Genomic DNA, 22,089 nt, shown 5'->3' on the forward strand with positions numbered 1-22,089 from the left:
ATATGATTTTGATTAAGTGCTACAGGTAGCTGATGGTCAACATACATAATTCTGATCAATGTTAAGTAATAAGAAGAATAATAATAACAATATTGAGCAGAATTAAGTTCACCCTGATAGTTCAGCACACCACAACAGTCTCTCATGTGGTTCTTTGATAAAATTAAATACCCACCTCTGTTATATTGTAAAAGCATGATCCTTGGGTGTCAGTGTATCTACCTTTTCACAAATGTTTAATTTGATGAATGCTCCAGTAGTTAGTTATTTTTTATGGTCTTCAGCAAGGCGTGGGCGTGGATCACAGGATCCTCTGGGGCGTGCAGGAGACAGTTTCTTATTATTCAGTACACTGATGGGACAAGCTTTGTTGGTGCTAAGGGGTTTAAGAATGTGCGTAAATACTTTCAGGGTATGTTCACACGTTCCTGATTTCCATCCTTTTTTTTTCAGGACTGTTTTTTAAAAAACTGCAGCTCTTGGCAGAAAACGCAGGTCCTTTTTTTGGTCCTTTTTTGTCCTTTTTTGATGCGTTTTTTGATCCTTTTTTTGATCCTTTTTTTGATCCTTTTTTTGATCCTTTTTTTTATGCAGTTTTCTATGCAGTTAAAATGGCTGAAAATACCCTAACCCTACCCCTAACCGTACCCCTAACCCTAACCCTACCCCTACCCCTAACCCTACCCCTACCCCTAACCCTAACCCTACCCCTAACCCTACCCCTAACCCTACCCCTAACCCTACCCCTAACCCTAACCCTACCCCTAACCCTACCCCTACCCCTAACCCTACCCCTAACCCTACCCCTAACCCTACCCCTAACCCTAACCCTACCCCTAACCCTACCCCTAACCCTATTCTAACCTTAGTGGAAAAAAAAAAAATTCTTAATTTTTTTTTATTGTCCCTACCTATGGGGGTGACAAAGGGGGGGGGGGGGGGTGTCATTTACTATTTTTTTTTATTTTGATCACTGAGATAGGTTATATCTCAGTGATCAAAATGCACTTTGGAACGAATCTGCCGGCCGGCAGATTCGGCGGGCGCACTGCGCATGCGCCCGCCATTTTGCAAGATGGCTGCGCCCAGGGAGAAGACGGCCGGACAGACACCGGGACGCCGGGTAAGTATAAGGGGGGGAGATTAGGGCACGGGGGGGGGGGCATCGGAGCACTGGGGGTGGGCATCGGAGCACGGGGCGGTGGGATTGGAGCACGGGGGGGCGGGATCGGAGCACGGGGGGGCAGCCACACTCCGCCCACGCACTTCCGCCCGCTTCCCCGCACTTCCTGCTGCAGCGGTTCGGCACCACAAACCGCAGTAAAACCCGCAGATATTTTTTTCATCTGCGGGTTTTACTGCGGGTTTGACCTCACAATGGAGGTCAATGGGTGCAGAACCGCTGCGGCTCCGAAAAAAGAAGTGACATGGTACTTCTTTTTTCCCGCAGCTATTCAGCGCGTTTTTTTTTTTTTTGATTTTCCGCATTGTGGGCACAGCAGTTCCTGTTTTCCATAGGGTACAATGTAATGTACCCTGCATGGAAAACAGCTGCGGACCCGCAGCGGGAAAATCGCGGCAATTCCGCATGAAAAAAAGGATCGTGTGAACATGGCCTCAGTCTGTGAAGTTCAGCATGAAAGCTGTGGGATGTAAAAATAATAATTTGTTTTTCTTTTTCCTTTGCCCCACAACAAAGACTGCTTGAATCAGCACTGAGGCTGCTTTAATCACATCCATCTCCGCCTGCAACAGGGTGGAAGTAAAGGGCTACAGTAATTATAGTCTTCTACTGTGTTGTGTGTGTTAATGACACCTAGCATCCGACACATAAATCGCTATCAGCAGCTCAAACACAATACCGTAACACTCCCCATCATCCCACACCCCTTCAAATCACCACCCTAAGTAACCAACCAACGTCCCGACTGTGATAGATAAGAAAGAATATCTTACTCTGATTTATGCTGAGCTTTACAGGTATTCTCTGTGACATATGTCTGATCCTGGAATATACAGCAACACAGAAGTAATCTATCTTGCTGTCCGTCTGAACAACATGTGAAAAATATAACTTTCCGTCAAGGCCCACAGACACGCGCTTGCTCAGAGGGATTTGCCGTAAATCTAGAACAAAAGTAAATTGAAAAGAAACACCTGTAATACGATATTAGGATTGAAAACCTTATATGTCTATCTTGTTGTTTTTTTAAAGGGAATCTGTCACCAGATTTTTGTTACCTCATCTGAGAGCATCATGATGTAGGCAAACAGACCCTGATTTCAGTGATGTATCACTTAGTTTACTGGGTGCAGCAGTTCTGACAGAATCAAGAGTTTTGAGATGTAGCATGTAGCAAAGCTCACACCAGGCTCTCTATTGTCTATTGACAGTCAGCTGCTTATCAGCGCTGGAGGTGTGGTTGGACCAGGTCTCACAGAGGTACCAATCCAGGCAGTGATAATCTCCTGCTGATAAAACATCATTTGTATTAAACAAACAGCACACAGCCTAATAACACATCACCGAAATCAGTGTCTCAGCCCCTATCTCATGCTGCCATCAGATTACATAGCAAAAACCTGCTGATAGATTCCCTCTAAACCATATGAAACAAGAAACAGAAAGAAATACAATACAAGCGCAGACTAGTCTTATCGTGAAGGTTTTACATTGACTGTATACACGTACCTTGTGTCATCCAAACAACACTGACTGGAGAGATACCAGGAGGAGGGTCACAATTTAAAACCAACGAATCCCCCTCTTCTAGTTCTACAGGTGGGAGATCTTCTTTGGGAAATCTGGGGACTCCTAAAAATGAAGGAAAATATATCACAGCTCCTGTTTATTGTTTAACAGTCAACTGATGGAACTTCTGACATTATTAAAATGCAGCTGTCGCTTCAGAAGAACTTGTAACAGAATGTCTGTGTCTGTCTCTAGCTCCTCCCTTCTCCATAGATTCTCACGAGCAGCAACTGTCATCTCCAATCCTAGTAATGCTAAAGTCTGTCTTGACTGAATACAGATTTTACTGGTAAATTGAATTTGAAAGATCAGTCCAGGAGGAGAAAGAAGCAAAATCCTCTGATAAGATATATTACAAAGTTGCTGAATTTCCTATGCACTATTGATTTCTGAAATATAAATTAAAACGATAGTTACCCTTTAAGAAATCACAAAATGTACAATCTTTGAATTTAGGCAAGGACCTGTAACATCTGTGCCGGTTTCTGCTTCAGTCTCTAGGTGGAGCTTAGCCTTTCTTGCAGGTGATGCTTGACAGCATCAATCCTATTTTATTCCTGAGACTTGTAGTTCTGCTAACCCAGAAGCTATGGGGTTATTCCTGAAACTTGTAGCTCTGCTAGCCCAGAAGCTATAGGGTTATTCCTGAGACTTGTAGCTCTGCTAGCCCAGAAGCTATAGGGTTATTCCTGAGACTTGTAGCTCTGCTAGCCCAGAAGCTATGGGGTTATTCCTGAGACTTGTAGCTCTGCTAGCCCAGAAGCTATAGGGTTATTCCTGAGACTTGTAGCTCTGCTAGCCCAGAAGCTATAGGGTTATTCCTGAGACTTGTAGCTCTGCTAGCCCAGAAGCTATAGGGTTATTCCTGAGACTTGTAGCTCTGCTAGCCCAGAAGCTATAGGGTTATTCCTGAGACTTGTAGCTCTGCTAGCCCAGAAGCTATAGGGTTATTCCTGAGACTTGTAGCTCTGCTAGCCCAGAAGCTATAGGGTTATTCCTGAGACTTGCAGCTCTGCTAGCCCAGAAGCTATGGGGTTATTCCTGTTTCAGCTTCTTCCTGTTGTAAGCACTGGGTGGGGTTGTTCACCATGTAAACCCATGAGAGCCAATTCCCACTACCAGTCAATTTTTGTGCTACCTGGTTTTACTTGTGTTCTGTGCATCTGGTGTTGCATCCCGATTTATTCTGTTCCCTAACCTCGGCTAGTTTATTGATGTTTCTTCTTCTTGACGATTTTCTATCTCCCATACCTCCTAGATCTGAATCAGCCATCTGACTATCCTTTTTGTTAGCTTGCACCACCGACTAGCAGCTGACTCCGTGGCCCTAGCCCAGGGACCCCTGTTTAATTCAGATCCCTGTACAGTGGTTAAAAGGTGAAGGTCAGGACAACCCCTGGGTTCTGGGAAAAGGAGTAGTTTGGCCCAAGCCTGTTTGTGGTAGCCATATTGAAGCTGCCAAGTGGCCACGTACAGTGCCTGCGTGACAGAACCGTTTTGAATAAGCATATTATAGACACCCATTTTTGTGGCTAGATCAATAAGCCCTATTAGGGTCTATTACTTTGGGAGCCCCTCTACAAGCCGGAGTACAGAGAAACAATTGAGGTTGTAGTTTCAACATAACCAACTCCTTTTGGAGTTATTTCAATCTTCTAAAGGGTTTTAGAGATACATTTTAATATAAAGGTCATTTTTAAAACTTTTGGCATGGACAAATGACAAATGGTGAGAGCCAGGCACAACCATGTTCTGGCCTTTGAGTAACTAGTAGAAATACATTGAGAAGGTTGATTTTAGGCCTTAATAAATACAAAGAGCCGCTGTCCTGTAACGTACCGGGAACGAGAAAAATGGTCTCTTCCGATACGGCGGCTCCTAAGTTATTTTTGGCATAGCATCGGTATGTTCCATTGTAGGATAAAATGTCACCATCATTATAGATAGTAAATGAGCCGGAGTCCTTCACAGTCCTGACATTTTGGTCTGTAAAGGGATTATATGGATGCCCATTCTTCATCCAGTGATATCTAATATAAAGAAAAATCAAAGAAATGTTATATTTTACATACAAAATTATAACAAGACACTAAAACCAGTTCTGATACTGAACAAAAGATTACTGACACTGACCACAGCACTGGACTGGCCACCTTCTATCGTAAATTACTAACATCCAGCCAAGTGGGAGGCATAAGCCCCCAAAACAGTCAAGCTTGAGTGTCTGTAATCACTGCCCCCAAGGTTTGCTTGATGGATTGAACACTGTTCAACTTCACTTGCATCCGATTTGCAATTTTCCATCAATCCAACCCAGGTGGACATGATCCCAGGTGCTCAAACTTGACTGTTCTGAGATCCAGTTGCTTCTACCTGTCTGCAATCTGGTAGTTTACATAGCGGGTCCCAAAAAATTTAAAGCATTTTTCTGTGATGTGCTGAGATACATAGCGCTACATTACCATGCTTAAAATATCCTCTTCGGGACGGAAGAGGTCTTCGACTCAGCACCACCAATTGGAGTAGCAAACTTGAGAGACAATATTAACCCTTTAATCAGCCTTGTCACATGACATATGATAAAAAGCCAAACCAGGCAAGCCATTTGCAGACAGACTTATAAGCCATGAATAGGAGCATTGTAAGCCTATAAGTCTCCTTACGCCAACTTGGCAGTCTCCACAAGGAGAAACGTCCTCCGTTAGAGGAGGGCATTATGTTGGGCATGCAAGTATTATGACTTACATGGTACTGAGAGGCATTTAGAACATGAAAGGTTCCTTTTAAGGTTTGTTAATCTTTGTCTATTTCTTTTTTCCATTGTGTACGTGGTTGGGCTTTCTTTCTCAATCAGCAACATTTGTGATCACCTAAAAATGGTAAAAACAGAACTTACTCTGGGGCTGGGTTTCCTTTAGCTTTACATTTGATGGTAAACTCTTCTCCTACAGGAAAAGCAACTTGGATACCTTGGGTGACTTCAACAATTGTTGGCAATTGCTCCACTGTAAGGAACAGGGTTTAGGAAAGTTAAAGCCATATCCAACAATAGGCATCCACCTATCTATCTATCTATCTATCTATCTATCTATCTATCTATCTATCTATCTATCTATCTATCTATCTATCTATCTATCTAATACAAAACATATCAACCTAAATTTACCATTATCCTAAAGTATCATGTGTCACGAAAAGACAGTCTCAAAATCACTGGAATTTGTACAAGTGTTTCAGAGTTATTACCACATAAAGTGACAATGGTCAGATTTTAAAAAATTGGCTCCGTCACTAAAGGGTTAGACTTGTTAAATACAATGTTACCCTGGAAATAGTTAAGACAAAATATGCATCATTTATGAGTATGTCTAATAAACTCTTTTTTTTATGGAGGGTGATACATTTGCATCTTTTTGTACTTTTGTGCCATGTTTGCACACGTCAAATTCATTCATATTTCTCGAACTACTAAAGGTGCCGATCCTCAGATCAGTACATGTCTACGTCTCGGATCTAGGACAGGTCTCTACATATTTATGAATAACAGTAGGAAACTTACATGGTCTCCACATCAGTTTTCATAATGAACAATTAAATTTGAAATATGATTTCCCGACGATGATGGAAAACTGTAAATCAGGGGTGTGAAAGTTTTTTTTTGTCCAAGGGCCACATTGTTATACTGAACCAACCGGTGGGCTGCACTAACAATTAAAGGGGTATATGTCCAATAGGGACAAATTCTACTTACAGGACTCTTACCTCCAAAAATCAGCACTCTAACGGTACGTTCACACTGAGATTTTTGACGAGTCAAATACTGAATAAGTTTCAGATTGATTTTAATGGGAAAAAATTCTGTTACTTACTTTGCACCCATTTAGTAGTAAAACTAATAGGAAGATTATTCAAAAATATTTGAAGGATTTTTTATGTGGATTTGCAATAAAATCAGCTTCTAAATCCTCGTAAAAAGCTGTGTGAACAGGCTCTCAAGCGGAAGCGGTCATGCATACACATGGCTCTCTACAGTAGATTTTTTTTTTTTTACTTACTGGCTAATGTTCTCATAGACATGGAGGCCACCTATCTAAGTCACATACTCCTTTCTAGAGTGCCAAACGGGTGATGCGACCCCATTCTCCTGATGTATGAGACCTCCAGAGATGTCTACTGTTATGATCTGGTGGCCTAGGAGCAGCATGAGACGTACTCTGGAGAAGGTGGTCCCTGTACTGACCGCAGACCCTGAACTTAGCACCGCAACTAGAAGTAGCCAGGGGATGTACCTAACACTCCCTAGACACCTCGACACAGCCTAAGAACTAACTTCCCCTAAAGATAGAAACGGGAAAACTATCTTGCCTCAGAGAAAATCCCCAAAGGATAGACAGCCCCCCACAAATATTGACTGTGAGAGGAGAGGGAAATGACATACGCAGACTGAAATCAGGATTTAGCAAAGGAGGCCATTCTAGCTAAAAAGAAAGAATAGGACAAAGTACTATGCGGTCAGTATTAAAACACTAGAAAATATCCACCACAGAAAATACAAATCTCCACATCTGACTAAAGACATGGAGGGTATATCTGCATCTCCAGAGACACAGCTTGGCTGCAAAAAATCCTTCACAGACAAAGCTGGACAAGACAAAACATGAAAATGCACTGAACTATAAGGTCCACAGCATGTGGACAGCAAAAACAAAGCCAGAACTTATCTTTGTTGAAATGAACAGCAAAACAGGAGAGACCAGGTATGGATGTGAATCCTCCAAAAACAATGGTCAACTGGCACAGACTAAAGGATCAAGCAAGACTAAATAGCCCAGTCCAAATTGCAATAAGTGGACACACCTGATAAATGCTGCGATCCAAAGACAGCAGCACTACCACTCATAACCACCGGAGGGAGCCCAAGAGCAGAATTCACAACAGTCTACACCATGTGCCATTTTTTCTGTCCATATGGTTGGGGGCCACACAGAATGGCATCGTGGGCTGCATTTGGCCCCCGGGCTGCAGGTTGCGCACTCCTGCTGTAAATATGAGCTCAGAATGTGAATTGTTGAGAATTATACCCAAGTGATTAGTGATTGTTTATTCTATTTGGTCATTGATGGGAATCTATCATCTAAGTGGGCACAGATTTTGTAAATTGGGAATAGAAAACCCTTTCAATTGGGTGTTTCTCATAATCATAAATGAGTTAAATTACAAACTACTTGTAAAAACAATCAACTTTTCAATTTACCATTTATTGAAAATCCTCTCCGTTCTCAAGAATGGAGAGATTTTTAATTCTATTGTGTACGCCCCTAGCCTAGGATGCTGGCCACCACTATAATCAGAGGAGGCTAGTTTCCTTGATAAACATCATACACTTGCAAGCTCTTTGCTTTAGTTTAGAACTTGTAGACACTGCTCTGCTCCAGTGTCCCTGTGCTCCTCTGTTGTTACAAAGGCAAAGCTATCTCTGCTTTTCCTTTGCAACATCAGTTAGGGAACTGCTCAGCCATGCTGTTGGCCCAATGTCAATTTTCAAGAGTCCCTTTGCAAGCATGGAACCAGAAGGCAAGGGAGTGGTGTGCTCCTGAAGATAGGATCATGAGAACAACCCTTTAAGGCTACGTTCACATTTGCGTCTTTGGACGCAGCATCGTCGCCGCAAAGCACGACGGATGTGAAACGCACGCAAAAACGCATTATTTTGTGACGCATGCATCCATTTTTGGCTTGATTTTGGACGCAAAAAAAATGCAACTTGCTGCGTCCTCTGCGCCCTGACGCTTGCGCCAAAAATGACGCATGCGTCACAAAACGCAAGACAACGCACGTCCATGCGCCCCCATGTTAAATATAGGGGCGCATGACGCATGCGTCGCTATGCGTCGCCAAACCTGCGCCCGACGCAACGCAAATGTGAACGTAGCCTAAGTGACATTTCCTAGACATTCAGAGCAATGTAAATATATTATGCTTTCTTATCACACCAGCCTCTACTACCCATGACTAGAAATCTATTTTCTATCTGGTCTGTTCTCAGTTGTGCTTTGTGGAGTTATACACCATACTGCTATGGCATATCCCTTGTTGAAAACCTGAACGGTGGAGGTGTTGAGGGTTTCTAGTGCTCTATTGATGATAAATCCTAAAGATTCTCATACACCTTAAATAACTTTCAGCCAAGCACTAGTTTACAGACATCATACTGTGTGAGGGTAAGTTGAGTGCCATCATACTGTATGTAGGAACTGTGGGTTCATCATACTGTGTGAGGGTAATGTGAGTGCCATCATACTGTATGTGGGAACTGTGGGGCCATCATACCATGTGAGCGGAATGTGAGGGCCATCAAGCTGTGTGTGGGAACTGTTGGGCCATCATACTGTGTGAGGGTAATGTGAGGGCCATCATACTGTATATAGGAACTGTGGGACCATAATACTGTGTGAGGGTAATGTGAGGGCCATCATACTGTATGTAGGAACTGTGGGACCATAATACTGTGTGAGGGTAATGTGAGGGCCATCATACTGTATGTAGGAACTGTGGGACCATAATACTGTGTGAGGGTAATGTGAGGGCCATCATACTGTATGTAGGAACTGTGGGACCATAATACTGTGTGAGGGTAATGTGAGGGTCATCATACTGTATGTAGGAACTGTGGGACCATAATACCGTGTGTGTGTGAGGGTAATGTGAAGGCTATCATACTGTATATGGGAACTGTGGGGCCATCATACTGTGTGAGGGTAATGTGAGGGCCATCATACTGTATGTGGGAACTGTGGGGCCATCATGCCGTGTGAGCGGAATGTGAGGGCCATCAAACTGTGTGGGAACTGTGGGGCCATCATACTGTGTGAGGGTAATGTGAGGGCCATCATACTGTATGTAGGAACTGTGGGACCATAATACTGTGTGAGGGTAATGTGAGGGCCATCATACTGTATGTGGGAATTGTGGGGTCATTATACTGTGTGAGGGTAATGTGAGGGCCATCATACTATATGTGGGAACTGTGTGGCCATCATACTGTGTGAGGGGAATGTGAGGGCCATCATACTGTATGTGGGAACTGTGCCCTCACACAGTATGATGGCCCCAATGTGAAGGCAATGTGAGGGCCATCATACTGTATGTAGGAACTGTGGGACCATAATACTGTGTGAGGGTAATGTGAGGGCCATCATACTGTATGTAGGAACTGTGGGACCATAATACTGTGTGAGGGCCATCATACTGTATGTAGGAACTGTGGGACCATAATACTGTGTGTGTGTGAGGGTAATGTGAAGGCTATCATACTGTATATGGGAACTGTCGGGCCATCATACTGTCTGAGGGTAATGTGAGGGCCATCATACTGTATGTGGGAACTGTGGGGCCATCATACTGTGTGAGGGTAATGTGAGGGCCATCATACTATATGTGGGAACTGTGGGGCCATCATGCCGTGTGAGCGGAATGTGAGGGCCATCAAACTGTGTGTGGGAACTGTGGGGCCATCATACTGTGTGAGGGTAATGTGTGGGCCATCATACTGTATGTGGGAACTGTGGGGCCATCATGCCGTGTGAGCGGAATGTGAGGGCCATCAAACTGTGTGTGGGAACTGTGGGGCCATCATACTGTGTGAGGGTAATATGAGGGCCATCATACTGTATGTAGGAACTGTGGGACCATAATACTGTGTGAGGGTAATGTGAGGGCCATCATACTGTATGTGGGAATTGTGGGGTCATTATACTGTGTGAGGGTAATGTGAGGGCCATCATACTATATGTGGGAACTGTGTGGCCATCATACTGTGTGAGGGGAATGTGAGGGCCATCATACTGTATGTGGGAACTGTGCCCTCACACAGTATGATGGCCCCAATGTGAAGGCAATGTGAGGGCCATCATACTGTATGTAGGAACTGTGGGGCAATGATACTGTGTGAGGGTAATGTGAGGGCCATCATACTATATGTGGGAACTGTGGGGTCATCATACTGTCTGAGGGGAATGTGAGGGCCATTATGCTGTATGTGGGAACCATGGGGCCATCATACTGTGTGAGAATCCGTAGGGCCATTATATTCTGTGAAGGTTTGTTGGAGCAATCATTCTGTGTGAGAGTTTATGGGGCCATAATAGAGTGGGAGGGTCTATGGGAGCCATTATACTGTGTGGGTAACTGTGGGGGCCATCATGCTATTTGGGCCACAGTCATCATAGTGTTTGGCCCATCATACTATGTGAGGGACTGTAGGGAAATCACACTAGGAGGGTTCTCACTGTGGGGCATGTACTGTGGGACTTGCTCTGGGGTTGTCATACTGTACATGTGGGGTACTCTAGGGACAAATTAAGTGGGAGAATCAATGTGGGGTATCATATCGTGTGTGCTGACATTTATCATACTGTATAGGGGCTATGTACGCCCCTTGTTGCTAGCTTTGGCTTTGTACAGATGAAGATCACTCAGGATAATGTCTGATGGCATCAAATGTAAATGGCTCATATAAATAATCACATATTATAAATCTGTGATCTGCTCATTGTGAGAAGCATAAAAGCTTTGTCTGCAATTTTGGAGGGCCTGGTCATAAACTCTCCTGAGTATGTTTACCTAATAGGAAGTGAGTAATACAAAAGATTATAAACCTAGGTGAGTGATAATAATGGCAACGTATTATGTATGCCTAATAAAAGGAGTGAAATGTGAAGTAAACAGCAACATCCTGATTGAAAAATATACAGCTGGTTTGTTTTAGGAAGGAGACTTGACGCTTGAAATTGAAGACAAACGTTTGCTCCTGTGCCGAGAGGCGAGTGGTGCTGATGATGCCTGCCAGGACCTGTGCATGACCAACTAGAATCGTTCATCTATGTAACACAGCCGGCGTCTGCCTGATATGAAGCAGGATCAGTTTCTGAGCCAGCTTTATACTTTGCCTAATGACCTATGACGAAAATGTACATTTTAGGGCTCCCATTCATCAGCCTAAATAAAATCGCTCCAATGTTGTTCCTGAAAAGTAGGACGAGTGTCATTTGATTGTCATATGAGTACAATGCGATTTTTCTCACCTAGTGTCCGTATGACTTGAGTAGTCAATCTACTGTATATGCATTGCATTTTTAACATCGGCTTTTACATACTGTCATTCTCTATGTCATTTGAAGCTAGTTTTCTAAGTTATAAAAGAATCTTAAATTCCGATGTAGATAGAAATATGTCAGTGAGATATAATCAGTGCTTTGTGTGTATCTAATACTGTATATGTATTAGCTAATTAATGAATAAAAGAAAAAAATGGCGTTGGGTCCCCCTCATTTTTCTTAACCAGCTGAGGGAAAGCAGACAGCTGGTTTCTGGTTTTATTATTCTGGGAAGCCGCCACTATCCATGGATCTTCCCAGCTTATTAATAACATCTTCCAGCTGCCTGCACAGCCTTTACTGGTTATTAAAAAGTGGGTACCCATTAAAAAAAATTATGTTGAGTCCCTCTTAAATTTAATAAGCTGCACAGGCTAAACAGACAGTTGCGAGTTGATATTAATAGGCTGGATAGCGGCCATGGATATTGCCCCCTCCCAGACTATTAACATCAGCACTCAGCTCCCCAGGAATGGCGCATCCATTAGATGCACCAGTTATGGTGCTTAGCTTCTGCTCTTTCCACTTGCCCTGGTGCGGTGGCAAGTCGGGTAATAGTTGTGGGGTTGTGAGAAGCACTGCCTGTGACCACTGGTAACTTTAACCCCTTCATGACCCAGCCTATTTTGACCTTAAAGACCTTGCCGTTTTTTGCAATTCTGACCAGTGTCCCTTTATGAGGTAATAACTCAGGAACACTTCAACGTATCCTAGCGGTTCTGAGATTGTTTTTTCGTGACATATTGGGCTTCATGTTAGTGGTAAATTTAGGTCAATAAATTCTGCGTTTATTTGTGATAAAAACGGAAATTTGGCGAAAATTTTGAAAATTTCGCAATTTTCACATTTTGAATTTTTATTCTGTTAAACCAGAGAGATATGTGACACAAAATAGTTAATAAATAACATTTCCCACATGTTTACTTTACATCAGCACAATTTTGGAAACAAAATTTTTTTTTGTTAGGAAGTTATAAGGGTTAAAATTTGACCAGCGATTTGTCATTTTTACAACGAAATTTACAAAACCATTTTTTTTAGGGACCACCTCACATTCGAAGTCAGTTTGAGGGGTCTATATGGCTGAAAATACCCAAAAGTGACACCATTCTAAAAACTGCACCCCTCAAGGTACTCAAAACCACATTCAAGAAGTTTATTAACCCTTCAGGTGCTTCACAGCAGCAGAAGCAACATGGAAGGAAAAAATGAACATTTAACTTTTTAGTCACAAAAATTATCTTTTAGCAACAATTTTTTTATTTTCCCAATGGTAAAAGGAGAAACTGAACCACGAAAGTTGTTGTCCAATTTGTCCTGAGTACGCTGATACCTCATATGTGGGGGTAAACCACTGTTTGGGCGCACGGCAGGGCTTGGAAGGGAAGGAGCGCCATTTGACTTTTTGAATCAAAAATTGGCTCCACTCTTTAGCGGACACCATGTCACGTTTGGAGAGCCCCCGTGTGCCTAAAAATTGGAGCTCCCCCACAAGTGACCGCATTTTGGAAACTAGACGCCCCAAGGAACTTATCTAGATGCATAGTGAGCACTTTGAACCCCCAGGTGCTTCACAAATTGATCCGTAAAAATGAAAAAGTACTTTTTTTTCACAAAAAAATTCTTTTAGCCTCAATTTTTTCATTTTCACATGGGCAACAGGATAAAATGGATCCTAAAATGTGTTGGGCAATTTCTCCTGAGTACACCAATACCTCACATGTGGGGGTAAACCACTGTTTGGGCACATGGTAAGGCTCGGAAGGGAAGGAGCGCCATTTGACTTTTTGAATGAAAAATTATTTCCATCGTTAGCGGACACCATGTCGCGTTTGGATAGCTCCTGTGTGCCTAAACATTGGCGCTCCCCCACAAGTGACCCCATTTTGGAAACTAGACCCCCCAAGGAACTTATTTAGATGCCTAGTGAGCACTTTAAACCCTCAGGTGCTTCACAAATTGATCTGTAAAAATGAAAAAGTACTTTTTTTTCACAAAAAAATTCTTTTCGCCTCAATTTTTTCATTTTCACATGGGCAGTAGGATAAAATGGATCATAAAATTTGTTGGGCAATTTCTCCCGGGTACGCCGATACCTCATATGTGGGGGTAAACCACTGTTTGGGCACACGGCAGGGCTCGGAAGGGAAGGCGCGCCATTTGACTTTTTGAATGGAAAATTAGCTCCAATTGTTAGCGGACACCATGTCGCGTTTGGAGAGCCCCTGTGTGCCTAAACATTGGAGCTCCCCCACAAGTGACCCCATTTTGGAAACTAGACCCCCCAAGGAACTTATCTAGATGCATATTGAGCACTTTAAACCCCCAGGTGCTTCACAGAAGTTTATAACGCAGAGCCATGAAAATAAAAAATAATTTTTCTTTCCTCAAAAATGATTTTTTAGCCTGGAATTTCCTATTTTGCCAAAGATAATGGGAGAAATTGGACCCCAAATATTGTTTTCCAGTTTGTCCTGAGTACGCTGATACCCCATATGTGGGGGTAAACCACTGTTTGGGCGCACGGCAGGGCTCGGAAGGGATGGCACGCCATTTGGCTTTTTAAATGGAAAATTAGCTCCAATCATTAGCGGACACCATGTCACGTTTGGAGAGCCCCTGTGTGCTTAAACATTGGAGATCCCCCAGAAATGACACCATTTTGGAAACTAAACCCCCAATTAACTAATCTAGATGTGTGGTAAGGACTTTGAACCCGCAGAGCCATGAAAATAAAAAAAAAAAATTATTTTCTCAAAAATGATCTTTTAGCCTGCAATTTTTTATTTTCCCAAGGGTAACAGGAGAAATTTGACCCCAAAAGTTGTTGTCCAGTTTCTCCTGAGTACGCTGATACCCCATATGTGGGGGTAAATCACTGTTTGGGCACATGCCGGGGCTCGGAAGTGAAGTAGTGACGTTTTGAAATGCAGACTTTGATGGAATGCTCTGTGGGCGTCACGTTGCGTTTGCAGAGCCCCTGATGTGGCTTAACAGTAGAAACCCCCCACACGTGACCCCATTTTGGAAACTAGACCCCCAAAGGAACTTATCTAGATGTGTGGTGAGCACTTTGAACCCCCAAGTGCTTCATAGAAGTTTATAATGCAGAGCCGTGAAAATAATAAATACGTTTTCTTTCCTCAAAAATTATAATTTAGCCCAGAATTTTTTATTTTCCCAAGGGTTACAGAAGAAATTGGACCCCAAAAGTTGTTGTCCAGTTTCTCCTGAGTACGCTGATACCCCATATGTGGGGGTAAACCACTGTTTGGGCACATGCCGAGGCTCGGAAGTGAAGTAGTGACGTTTTGAAATGCAGACTTTGATGGAATGCTCTGTGGGCGTCATGTTGCGTTTGCAGAGCCCCTGATGTGGCTTAACAGTAGAAACCCCCCACAAGTGACCCCATTTTGGAAACTAGACCCCGAAAGGAACTTATCTAGATGTGTGGTGAGCACTTTGAACCCCCAAGCGCTTCATAGAAGTTTATAATGCAGAGCCGTGAAAATAATAAATACGTTTTCTTTCCTCAAAAATAATTATTTAGCCCAGAATTTTTTATTTTCCTAAGGGTTACAGGAGAAATTGGACCCCAAAAGTTGTTGTCCAGTTTCTCCTGAGTACGCTGATACCCCATGAGTGGGGGTAAACCACTGTTTGGGCACACGTCGGGGCTCAGAAGGGAAGTAGTGACTTTTGAAATGCAGACTTTGATGGAATGGTCTGCGGGTGTCACGTTGCGTTTGCAGAGCCCCTGGTGTGCCTGAACAGTAGAAACCCCCACAAGTGACCCCATTTTAGAAACTAGACCCCCCAAGGAACTTATCTAGATATGTGGTGAGCACTTTGAACCCCCAAGTGCTTCACAGACGTTTACAACGCAGAGCCGTGAAAATAAAAAATCATTTTTCTTTCCTCAAAAATTATGTTTTAGCAAGCATTTTTTTAGATTCACAAGGGTAACAGGAGAAATTGGACCCCAGTAATTGTTGCGCAGTTTGTCCTGAGTATGCTGGTACCCCATATGTGGGGGTAAACCACTGTTTGGGCACACGTCAGGGCTCGGAAGTGAGGGAGCACCATTTGACTTTTTGAATACGAGATTGGCTGGAATCAATGGTGGCGCCATGTTGCGTTTGGAGACCCCTGGTGTGCCTAAACAGTGGTAACCCCTCAATTCTACCTCCAACACTAACCCCAACACACCCCTAACTCTAATCCCAACTGTAGCCATAACCCTAATCACAACCCTAACCCCAACACACCCCTAACCACAACCCTAACCCCAACACACCCCTAACCCTAACCCTAACCACAACCCTAATTCCAACCCTAACCCTAAGGCTATGTGCCCACGTTGCGGATTCGTGTGAGATATTTCCGCACCATTTTTGAAAAATCCACGGGTAAAAGGCACTGCGTTTTACCTGCGGATTTTCCACGGATTTCCAGTGTTTTTTGTGCGGATTTCACCTGCGGTTTCCTATTGAGGAACAGGTGTAAAACGCTGCGGAATCCGCACAAAGAATTGACATGCTGCGGAAAATACAACGCAGCGTTTCCGCGCGGTATTTTCCGCACCATGGGCACAGCGGATTTGGTTTTTCATATGTTTACATGGTACTGTAAACCTGATGGAACACTGCTGCGGATCCGCAGCCAAATCCGCACCGTGTGCACATGGCCTAATTCTAAAGGTATGTGCACACGCTGCGGAAAACGCTGCGGATCCGCAGCAGTTTCCCATGAGTTTACAGTTCAATGTAAACCTACGGGAAACAAAAATCGCTGTACACATGCTGCGGAAAAACTGCACGGAAACGCAGCGGTTTACATTCCGCAGCATGTCACTTCTTTGTGCGGATTCCGCAGCGGTTTTACAACTGCTCCAATAGAAAATCGCAGTTGTAAAACCGCAGTGAAATGCGCAGAAAAAAACGCGGTAAATCTGCCATAAATCCGCAGCGGTTTAGCACTGCGGATTTATCAAATCCGCAGCGGAAAAATCCGCAGAGGAACAGAATACGTGTGCACATACCGAAACCCTAACCCTAGCCCTAACCCTAACCCTAACCCTACCCCTAACCCTACCCCTAACCCTACCCCTAGCCCTAACCCTAGCCCTAACCCTACCCCTAACCCTAACCCTACCCCTAACCCTAACCCTACCCCTAACCCTAACCCTATTCTAACATTAGTGGAAAAAAAAAATTTCTTTATTTTTTTATTGTCCCTACCTATGGGGGTGACAAAGGGGGGGGGTCATTTATTATTTTTTTTATTTTGATCACTGAGATATAACCTATCTCAGTGATCAAAATGCACTTTGGAACGAAGATTCGGCAGATTCGGCAGGCGCACTGCGCATGCGCCCGCCATTTTGGAAGATGGCGGCACCCAGGGAGAAGACAGACGGGACCCCGGCTGGATCGGTAAGTATGATGGGGTGGGGGGGACCACGGGGGGGGGGGGGACCGGAGCACGGGGGGGGAATCGGAGCGCGGGAGGGGTGGAACGGAGAACGGGGGGCGTGGATCGGAGCACGGGGGGGGCTGGAACGGAGCACCGGGGGGTGGAACGGAGCACCGGGGGGGGTGGATCGGAGTGCAGGGGGGGTGATCGGAGCACGGGGGGGTGATTGGAGCACGGGGGGAGCGGACAAGAGCACGGGGGGGAGCGGAGCACTGGACGGAGGGGAGCCGGAGCAGTGTACCGGCCAGATCGGGGGGCTGGGGGGGGATCGGTGGGGTGGGGGCACATTAGTATTTCCAGCCATGGCCGATGATATTTCAGCATCGGCCATGGCTGGATTGTAATATTTCACCCGTTATAATAGGTGAAATATTACAAATCGCTCTGATTGGCAGTTTCACTTTCAACAGCCAATCAGAGCGATCGTAGCCACGAGGGGGTGAAGCCACCCCCCCCTGGGCTAAACTACCACTCCCCCTGTCCCTGCAGATCGGGTGAAATGGGAGTTAACCCTTTCACCCGGCCTGCAGGGACGCGATCTTTCCATGACGCCACATAGGCGTCATGGGTCGGAATGGCACCGACTTTCATGACGCCTACGTGGCGTCAAAGGTCGGGAAGGGGTTAATGACGTCACCGTCGGTCACACGCAGCTGTGTTCTCACACTCAGCTTAGTGTATCCTGGATGCAGGGCTGAGCAGTTGCATCCCGTCACCACTCAGCAATGCATCTAGATGTAGCTGAGTTCAGCTCTTCGTGGGACATACGGATTATTAGCGGGTAGTTAAAGAATACTGTGATTTTTTTTTCATTTGGACAATAATAAATGGGTGAAAGAGGGCTGGGGAGTTTTTATTTCAAATAAAGGACTTTACTCTCTGTGTTTATTAACTTACACTTACAGGGTTTGTAATGGGATCGTCTGAAAGATGCCTCTCCATTACTAACCCCTTGGCTTGATGTCAGCCGACATTACAAAGCTGACATCAACCCCACAAATATTACCCTACTTGCCACCGCACACGGGCAAGTGGAAAGAGCCAAAGCTAATGACCAGATTTGGCACATTTTATTGATGCGCCATTTCTGGGATGGCTGAGGACTGATGTTGTTAGTCTGGGAGGGGGCCAATATCCATGGCCCCTACTCAGTCTATTAATATCAGACTGCAGCTGTCTGTTTAGCCTTTGCTGGGTATTAAATTTAGGGGGGAACCCAAGTCATGTTTTTGGGGTCCCCCTCTTTCATAACCAGTAAAGGGTACACAGACAGCTGGAAAGATCCATGGACAATAGCCTCTTCCCAGAATAATAACACCAGCCCCCAGCTGTTTGATTTCCCTCAGCTGGTTATTAATATAATATAATAATCAGTATGTAAAATACGGGCAGGTAAGTGAGGGATCAGTGACCTGTCATAAGCCGTCAGTATGAATACCTAAGCAGAGCACCACATAAAGACCCCCCCCCCCCCCCCACAGGCTCACCCCAAAGCATAAGAATCTTATCTCAAAACTAAAAATAAAGATTAAACAAGAACCACAAGACAGATTTCATCAACCAAGGTATCATTTTAATCAGTATAACGGCACCAACCTGACACTATCTGTAGACGGTCCTAGGGAGGCAGTTTGACGCCATTGGATCTGGCTGGGCCCCTGCTACGCGTTAAGACTAAACACAGCTTTGCTATCTTGTTTCTACTAGCTATTCTCTGTATCTCCACCTACACCTTACACCTACACCTTATGGAGTTATATTTCTAGAATGTTCTAGAAGGTGTCTGCAGCTTCAGCAGGGTTCTATATTGCAAGCAAGCCTTTGTCCTGCTCTGAGCTGGTCAAGGTGGGATATCTGTCATTCACAGCCTTGGAGGCTGAGCTAGGTGCCAGCTTTCTCATACAGCTGCACACTGAAGGGGTTCATATAATCCCTTGTCAGATAGGATACAAATGATTGACATTAAATTATATCTCCAATATTTTTCATGTGTTCATTTAGTGCAAATCTGTGCCCAGATTTCACTATAATAATTGCATACTTTATTCAATAAATCTAAACCTGATGTCCTCACTCTAGAAATCCAAGTCATAATGGCAGTATAATTTTGATATTTAAATTAGCATTTTATGAGTCTAGCTAAAGAGTAGAAGTATTTAATCTTTGCTCACCCAGCCTGCAGTGAGCAGCTTGTACTGGGCAATGTGAGATGTCAGCAGCAGCAGGGAAGAGGGGCACTGAGGAGCTGTCAATCAGACCTGATGGACGGAGTAAAACCTCCATAATGGATTATAAAGCCATTCTATGATGGAGTTGATGGATTTTCAAAGTAAGTACACACGCATCATCAGGCATAAGATATCAATTTTATAATATATTCCGTTTGCATTGTGAAATATGGTGACGGATCCACTTTTAGGGATTATAATGGAGCCTATGTGCTATTGTCTGAACCATTATTTACATCAACAGTTAAAAAAAAGTCTGAAACACTGGCATTTGTGAAAGTAAATTGGAAATACAATTTTTTTTTAATTAAGTTTTTGCCGAAAACACCCATTAAAAAAATCAAATAAAAAGAGAGCAACAACTTACCCTCAAGTGGTATTTCTACAGTCTTAAAACATTTTAGAAATGTCAGAAGGCAGAAAACAACTTTACTGGAGAGACAGAGCATCTTCTTTACGATGAGTCTGTTTGATCGTAGCTGCCTTTCTTCCACCCGTCAATCATACGGCACATTAGACAATTGCTGCACCTGCAGAGGGAGACAATAGATATCGTTTATATTCAGCATGAAAGACTAACGGCACAAAAGAGCCGCAAGTCACCATATATTACACAGGCGGATGCTGGTAATAAGGTATGGTTACTTATTATATCAGCCCTGTATTCACTGTTATGTTGGGTCAGCTGCTTAATCATCAAAGGGTTGGCTGTAGGTGAGTGGTACGTCTGAGCGTCGAGAAAAGCCGAAACTTTGTGGTTGTTTTTTTCTTCTCGTCTTAAGTCAAATTTGGTAGTCTGCTCACCAGTAGGTAATCAACTATGGGGATATTTATGTCTATTATTTGCTGTTGTGCTCACCATAAATTAAGTTATCCTTAATAAAACGTATCTATAACAAAATTTCCTATGGATATGTTACAAAATATATATATATATATATATTTAAATTTTTTGGGTAGTATTAATTTCAGCAGGTTTTTGCCATTTTATCTGAAAGAAGTGTAATATAGAGCAAGAGAGCCTGATTCCAGGGATGTGTCACTTATTAGACTGCGTGCTGTAGTTTCATTACAATCAGGGTTTTATCAGGAGGAGATTATCACTGCAGGATCAGGTCTCTTGTGCAGGCTAATCTGTGTAACCACACCCCCACCACTGATTGGCAGCTTTCTGACAGTTCACAGTGTAAGCTTCTAATCAGGAGTGGGGCCGGGTTTATACACAGCTCTGTATTCAGAGCACTGCTAGATCTGTAACAGATTAAACAGAGATTCTATCAAAACTGTACCTAGCAGTCCACTCTGCTCAGGCAGAGGGTGCGCACTGGTGACATCATCACGCCCTCTGACCTGAACGTCACAGTCAGAGGATGGAAGACGCTGCAGCGCTGGAACCGGGAGAGGTAAGTATCACAAGTGCCGGGGCCCAAAGCAGGCGGGGGGTCCACTCGTGGAGGCTGGCACTATAGTGCGCCAGTGTTTCCGACGGCGAGTGGGCCCCCAGCCTGCTCAGGGCCCCGGCACTTGCCTGGGTGCGCCGGGTGCTGACGCCGGGCCGGCCCTTACTAAGGCTATGTGCACACGAGTATTTGCAGCAGATTTTTCTGCACCAAAAAAACAATGTCTTGACAGAAAAAAAACACTACTTGAAAGAGGGGCATTTTTGTTGCTTTTTTAAATTTATTTTATGTTCCTTTTCCCCCATTCATTTGAATGGTTGAAAAACACTGCAAAAGCACAAAGAATTGACATGCTGCAGATGTGAAAAAAAAAATGCTACAAAGGTTCAAATCTACAAGAAAATAATAATCAGCACGTGCAGGAGATTTCAGAAATCGCATTCACTTTGCAGGTACTAGTAAATGCTGCGTTTTTCCCATGAAAAAAGCACAGCAAAAACACAGTGTGTGAACAAGCCCTAACTCTATCTGGCTCTTTAGAAGTAATGTTTTAGCAGTCAGCTATCAGTACTGGGCAGGATTTAGGTAAGACCATAGAAAGGTCTGAAAGGGGTCTTCTGGGGCCTAGGGGCCTCCCACATCCACTTGCTTCAAGCCCTTAGCAGCAGCAAGAGATTTTGACTTTGAAAACTCTTACAATATATTGTGTTTTTTATGTGGCACATAATATTGTATAGTTTTGCCAACATTGGGGATTGGAACTTCCTTCTCCTTACTTGAACAAATTGAATTGTTATGTATACAGATTTCCTGCCTTAGGGAGCGAGGACAGGTTGCTGCAAGATGCATCTGACAATGCTTGAAAAAAATAATAAGATATTTTACAATCCAACATGATACATCTTATTTCCCACAATAGTTGACGCTCGGAAACCGAAAAGTCAGTTTCACGTACATTACATCTCTGTTGCAAATTTTCCTTTATTTAGGGCCAGATATGCTCGCTCCTACTTCCTCGTCCTCCTCCTCCTCCTCCCTGCACAGTAGCCACAGCACAGGTCACTGAGCATGCCCACAAC

At 43.9% G+C, this 22,089-nt stretch overlaps 1 protein-coding gene across 3 annotated transcripts in view; it reads right to left on the reverse strand.

Annotated features, from left to right (window-relative positions):
* Window positions 1-22,089, reverse strand: part of CHL1 (cell adhesion molecule L1 like) — a 136,494-nt gene that overhangs the window by 61,328 nt on the left and 53,077 nt on the right. For all 3 annotated transcript variants that reach the window (XM_069736843.1, XM_069736841.1, XM_069736842.1), the window contains exons 2-6: window positions 19,978-20,140; window positions 5,649-5,757; window positions 4,592-4,782; window positions 2,693-2,815; window positions 1,957-2,127 (exon numbers count right to left, since the gene is read on the reverse strand). In XM_069736843.1, the coding sequence (XP_069592944.1) occupies window positions 1,957-2,127; window positions 2,693-2,815; window positions 4,592-4,782; window positions 5,649-5,757; window positions 19,978-20,059 (676 nt within the window). In that variant the 5' untranslated portion in view covers window positions 20,060-20,140. The remainder of the gene's footprint in view (window positions 1-1,956; window positions 2,128-2,692; window positions 2,816-4,591; window positions 4,783-5,648; window positions 5,758-19,977; window positions 20,141-22,089) is intronic.

The sequence above is a fragment of the Ranitomeya imitator genome, chromosome 8, assembly GCF_032444005.1.
Source record: "Ranitomeya imitator isolate aRanImi1 chromosome 8, aRanImi1.pri, whole genome shotgun sequence".
NCBI classification, from domain to species: Eukaryota; Metazoa; Chordata; class Amphibia; order Anura; family Dendrobatidae; genus Ranitomeya; species Ranitomeya imitator.